The sequence below is a fragment of the Chrysemys picta genome, chromosome 2 (genome assembly GCF_011386835.1).
Source record: "Chrysemys picta bellii isolate R12L10 chromosome 2, ASM1138683v2, whole genome shotgun sequence".
NCBI classification, from domain to species: Eukaryota; Metazoa; Chordata; order Testudines; family Emydidae; genus Chrysemys; species Chrysemys picta.
The window spans coordinates 136,739,852-136,745,851 of record NC_088792.1 but is presented as its reverse complement, the minus strand read 5'-3'; the positions used below and the strand labels follow the sequence as shown (position 1 = coordinate 136,745,851).

The window sequence follows — 6,000 nt, the reverse complement described above, 5'->3', positions numbered from 1 at the left end:
CCACCGCTGGGAGAAAAATCAAGGGGTTCAACGTAGCTGACAGGCTGAGGATGACAAAAATAAATAGAGGAGAGCACACATTTTATCCTTTTTGAGGAAACATCTTGCTTTAGAAGACTACCTCAGGTAAGCATAAAATACTAAATGGAAAAGGCCTTGGCACCTGGCATTATGTTTAGGTGGTAAATGACTTTAAGCCTGGTAACAGCCAATCTTACAGGACCTTGGGGCCTGAACTGTCATATCATAAGACCTGCTCAGTGACATGATCGCTCTCTTCCTTGGGCTAAGAATTAGATAACAATCACACAGAGGATGTGTCATACCAAACTAAATCACTTTAATTTTTCTAGTTCTTTAGGTGGGCTCAGTGGGAAACACAGCTGTTGTAAAACCACATATGGTTTCATTTGGGGGTAGAAGTGTCTCTAGTGCTTCTATCCTTGCCTCAGGGCAGTCTCCTCTTTGGACCCTGACCTACCCAGTTTGCTACTGGCTTGCACTAGCCCTTGCACTTTTAATTTCTGACCTTCATTTTCTCCTTTTATATCTGTTCTTTGTCAGCAACATTTGTGTGTTCAGATTCCTTATATAACTCAAAATCTTCCAAGAGCAAGGCTTAGCAATTCTAGCCACTATTTTCTCTTGGGGAAATATTCTAAACGAGCAAGAAAAAAAACCTTAATTTTCTATTGCACAAATTTTGGGCTGGAGCTTGATCTCATGCTAGGAATAGCAATTCCCAGAGATTTAAATGGTAACCAAGATTGATGCATTAATATATTAATGTTTTAAGCATAAAAGTATTACAAATGAATGTTTCGATTTTCATGACTGATTTATTTATAAAATAACTAATAGTATGAGTGGCACTTCTCAAAGCCTGAAGGTATGATTTTACAGTAGCACTGACTAGCCCCAGAGCTTCCATGTGCTAGGCCTTATACAAATGCATAGTACGACAGTTGCAGTTCCACAGAGCTTACACTTAGACAAAGGGGAGAAAGAGGAAGAGAGTCCTGTGGCACCTTTAAGACTAGCAGATGTATTGGAGCATAAGCTTTCGTGGGTGAATACCCACTTCGTCAGACGTGGGAGAAAGAGGAACACTTAGAGGTGAAGGGAGCTGTCCAAATTTACGCAGCGGGTCAATGGCAGAGCTAGGATTAGAACCTAAGGGCAAGTCTAAACTACAAAATTAAGTTGACCTAAGTTATGTCAATGTACAGCCACCACAGTAATTAAATCAATTTTGCATATCCACACTATGCTCCTTGTGTCGGCGGTGCACGTCCTCACCAGCAGCGCTTGCATTGATGCAGAGAGCAGTGCACTGCGGGTAACCACCTCATCTGTGCAACTTGCCACCATCTAGTGCAGGGAGTTTTGGGCAGGGTTTGAAATGCCTCATGGGGGGCAAATGAGTTGCACAAGTTTGACTGGGAATATGGTTTCAACGACCCATAATGCAGTTTTCTCCATCCGATAATTTTACCTGCATCCCATAATGTTTTGTGCCTCTCCTCAAAAGCCCCGCAAACCTGCATGTCCGCTATCTCTGTGGGAAGAATGGATCCTGCAGAGCTCTGCATTATTGCCATGAGTGTTGCGAGCACAATGCACCTGATCCAGCAGTATTTGCAGAGCCACCAGGGGAACCACGGGGAACATGACAATTCCTTGGAGGCTAGCTTGCTATGAGATCTAGAAAGGAACAATTCAAGGCTATTGTTGGCATTCACAGAGCAGCTGCAGATGGTGGAGTGCTGGTTTTGGGCCTGAGAAATAAGCACTGACTAGTAGGATCAAATCTTTATGCAGGTATGGGATGACGAACAGTAGCTGCAGAACTTCTTCACCTAGGCAGCCAATTGCATATTTAGTTTTTTCCCTCAGACTTTATACCCGTGCATATCTACCTGACACAGGAATAATGCAAAGTCTTGCAAGCGTTTAACCCTAGTGTGCTTTAATTTGTTATAGAAGGGGGATTAAGTTCAATGAACATACTGTCCAAGTAATTTTAATAAAAGTTATCAATGATAAATAAGGGATACAGTTGAGGGAGTTGTGATCTCCCACACATGCAGTGCTTTGATTCTCAAGGAAGCATTATGCATAGTGTAGACAACCCTTGATTTTCTCATCTCATGTTTGTTTTGTATGTGGTTGGTTGTGTTTTGTTTTTTAAAACCCTTGTTTTTGGGGTCATAGGGTTACATGAAAATAAAAGCTACGTTTCTGAAAGGTTTACTAGCCCCCATGATTGCATAGAACAGCTTTAAAACTTGTACCAGGTATATCCTCAAAATTCAAAAGAGAACCCAAAATTTAATCTCATTTTTAAAATCTCATGTTTGAATCCTTGATGTTGGCAATACTGTGTGAGATACCAAGTTTTTAAATATCTGAGTGAACATAGGTTTCAGAGTAACAGCCGTGTTAGTCTGTATCCACATCCGAAGAAGTGGGCTGTAGTCCACGAAAGCTTATGCTCTAATAAATTTGTTAGTCTCTAAGGTGCCACAAGTACTCCTGTTCTTCTTTTTGAGTGAACATACTAGATCGGAATCCAAACTATCTAATAGTAGCTACATGATAGACCAGAACTAAAATTAAATCCATTTTGACAGTGCAAATAATCATGTCAGCTTAATACAGCTGTCTTTTACAAGACAATGCAATTAGATCATCCTCTCAGGTAACCTGAGGATTTCTTAGTCAGCAGGTTTTCACCACTCTTCACTCAGAGAACTTGATAGTGAAGATAAAGATCTCTTAAAAGAACCCATTACAGATGCTTCTCTACTAGTTATTTAAGTGGAAGCCAATTTTCAAACGGTTTGGCAGATCTTGCGCATCTAAAAATGTTATGACTTGGGATAAGTAGTGATAAAGTTGCTCTTGAAACAATCTTTGGCACGCAGGTAGAGCATTGATATTCAAAGCCAGAGCTGGCTGGCTGTAAAACTCGAGCTACAAGGAAAGGCACATGCTCTTTAATTGCTGGAGTGAGCCAGCTGTGTGTGTCGAAGCAGTGGCGCCCGGGGCAGAACTGAGCCGGGGAAGATTGTCCCGGGGGAGGAGGCCCTTGTTGGGGACCATTAGCGAGTGTCTAAGGATTCCTCCTCACCATGGAAACAGCAGCAGCAAACAGGGTCTGCGGGCTGGCCTGAAAGCCGGCGAGGAGAGCGCAGCCGGATCAAGCGGCTCCCGGGCGTGCACCCGGCGCTGCTGGGAGCTAGAGGGGGCGCAGGGGATGGAGAAGGGGGCTGGGGATCAACGTAGTGCGGTTGCTGCCGGCGGCGCTGCCACCCCCGCGGGCAGAGCGCAGCCCCAAGCCAAGCCGGGCTATCGCCACGCCAGACCCGCCCAGCCCATCGCGCCGGTGGAGAACATCAAAGAAATGCAGGTGAGGCGCGCGGGTTTGTTCCGGTCCGAAGCGGGGAGGTGGGGGAGGGGATCTGCTGCTGCTCCCCAGGCCCCTGGGGAGAGAAGCTGGAAAGCAGGCGGCAGCAACACGGAGCCTTTTGCTCGCAGGGTCACTGCGCTGCCTCCAGCTGCCGAGCTGCGGCCGGGGCCCGGCTATTGCTGGGCGGGGGCGAGCTAAGGCGCGCGCGGCTCCTCAGCGCGTGCCGCGCTCTCTGGGGGGTGGCGGGCGCGTGGTGCTCGTCTCCTCTGGGGCGGGAAGCGAGAGAGACTCAGGCTGAGGTTCTTCCCCGAGCCATGCGTGCCCCCAGGGGAGAGCAGATATCGACACACACACTAGCTAGCCCCATGCAACGCCACGGCAACCCTAGCAATGCCCTCAAACAGGGGCTTTCAGCCTCTTCCATGCACAGGACTCCGCTATTCCAGGACCACTCTGGAATCTGCCTCCAACTCCTAGATGGGGGATAAGGGAGTTGGGACCCCTGACATTGGGTCATGATCCCAGGCTGACAGGCCTTGCAAAGGAAAACAAATAGAATAAAAATTTGTAACTGAAATCTGGTATATTGACAGGGGAAGGCGGTTTACCCTGGGGGGAGAAGGGAAGAAGAGGCATTAAACCCAACTTGACCTTCCAAGGATTGTCAGGTTTCAGAGTAGCAGCCGTGTTAGTCTGTATCCGCAAAAAGAATGTTACTGAAATATCGGGTCCACCTAGCTGAGAGCCAATAACAGCCAGACAGGGATAAGGAAGAGTTGCTTTATTCTGCAGAAGAAAGGAGAGCTTTGCACCTTAGTACAAAAACTCTGTCTCACACACATTTTACAGATCATTTATACACATTCAGACCAAGGTCTTTGCAGTGTTAACACTTGATTGGTGGTGGTCAGCCCCGTGCTTTTGCTATCTGGTCAGTGAAAACCGGCTTGGGACCAGCTCCAACTACCTTAAGGCCTTGAAGGGAAGACAGTTGAAAAGTTCAGGCTACTGTGTCCTTAAAGTGTCTGCTTCCCCCTAATGGCCGCTGGCTGACATAACGGCTACTCTGTTAACGGGGCGGGGGGGTCACTAATAACTTTCACAGTCCCCCTTTCGGGCCTGGCAAATTCAAAAATTGTCAGGCCCGTTACGCAATTTGCGATCAAGCTGGAGGGACAGATATTGGGTTTTCTTATGGACAGCAGAGCTTTTGATTATAGCATTATACAGGCATTTGGCACATTGTATTATTGTTTAAATAACACATAGAAGGAAAAGAAAAAAAAGAATCCATTTAACAATTGTTTGAAAGAGCTTTGTAAACTATGACCCAAGGTCTGGGAGGAGGTCCTCAAAACTAAAAGTGTGATTAAGAGATACAGCATGGAAAACAACAGCAGCATTTTTAATGGCTTGTAAATCTTGCTCAATTAAGCTAGAATGATTAACATAGAAACAACATTTTTCCCCGATGCGAGCACAAGCTTTTTTTAATTCAGCATTTATAGCATTTAACACACGTTTATTTTGCAAAGCTATTTTTGCCACCTCATTAATCTTTTGTTTTAACTTTTGCAAAGCGTCTATTGATGCATTGGCTATTTTTTTTAATTTTGCAGAAATATTTACTACTGCTTTTTCTAGCTCGGCTATTTTTAACTCAGGAATGAGCGCACGAACAAAGGAGTGAAACCCTGTTTGCTTGACTACTAGGGGATTGTTGGCACGTTTTGCTCGAGTCTTTATAAGGGGGGGTGTCAAAAACTTATGGGCATAGCTGCCCAGATTAAGAATTTGGCTGGCATCCAATGTGTCGTTTACTTGGACATCTGGTAACACCCGGGCTACACCGCACTGACCTTGCTAACTTGGAGGAAGAGCTTTATAGACATTGTGGCTACAGATAAAATACAAGCCAGGGGTCTCTAAATAGAGGGTAAGGGTATTACCTGCAACTCGATGGCGCCAGGTCACTTTTTTATTTTAGTTCTCGGAGTTACTTACTAGCCGGTCTTGGCACTTTTAATGGGAAACATTTAAGTTTCTTAGGGCATGGGTAGTGTTTAAAATGGCTTTACAATACGTAACTTTAAATATGTTAGCTGTAAAACTTGCAAGTGATCCCATAGGCTCTGGGCATCCAGACATCCTTTTAAGGGATGTGTGGGGCAACAGAATGCCAGAGTAAATATTTATATAATACATATGTGTTTTATTTATGGGGCCTAACGGGAGGAATGAGGGAAACCACTGTCTTTGATAACAAAAGCCTGTTGGTCTCACAGTAATGGCCATGTGTAGGAGACAATGGGGTTTTTGGGCATTTTTAGGGGTATTTAAAGGGTAAAAGGTTTCATTTCTGACTTTAAACTGAAGGATTTGATCACAGGCCTCCAGGGGAAGGTAGCTTACTTCCCTCCCCCTTCCTTCAGCATTTTTTAAACAAAGGGGCATTTTATACCCGATCCCAAGAACTTCAAAAAGAGGGACCTTTTTAGCTGCCTAATAATAATGCCAAACTTCAGACTTTTTTTTATATTTGTTATATTGATATTTTTTAATTTATGCTTATTTAGTTTTTTGTTTTA

At 44.7% G+C, this 6,000-nt stretch overlaps 1 protein-coding gene across 1 annotated transcript in view; it reads left to right on the top strand.

Annotated features, from left to right (window-relative positions):
• Positions 1-2,883: 2,883 nt before the first annotated feature.
• DNAH5 (dynein axonemal heavy chain 5) overlaps positions 2,884-6,000 on the top strand; it is a 315,641-nt gene continuing 312,524 nt past the window's right edge. The window contains exon 1 of the mRNA XM_065584236.1: positions 2,884-3,412. Within this exon, the coding sequence (XP_065440308.1) occupies positions 2,993-3,412 (420 nt within the window). The 5' untranslated portion in view covers positions 2,884-2,992. The remainder of the gene's footprint in view (positions 3,413-6,000) is intronic.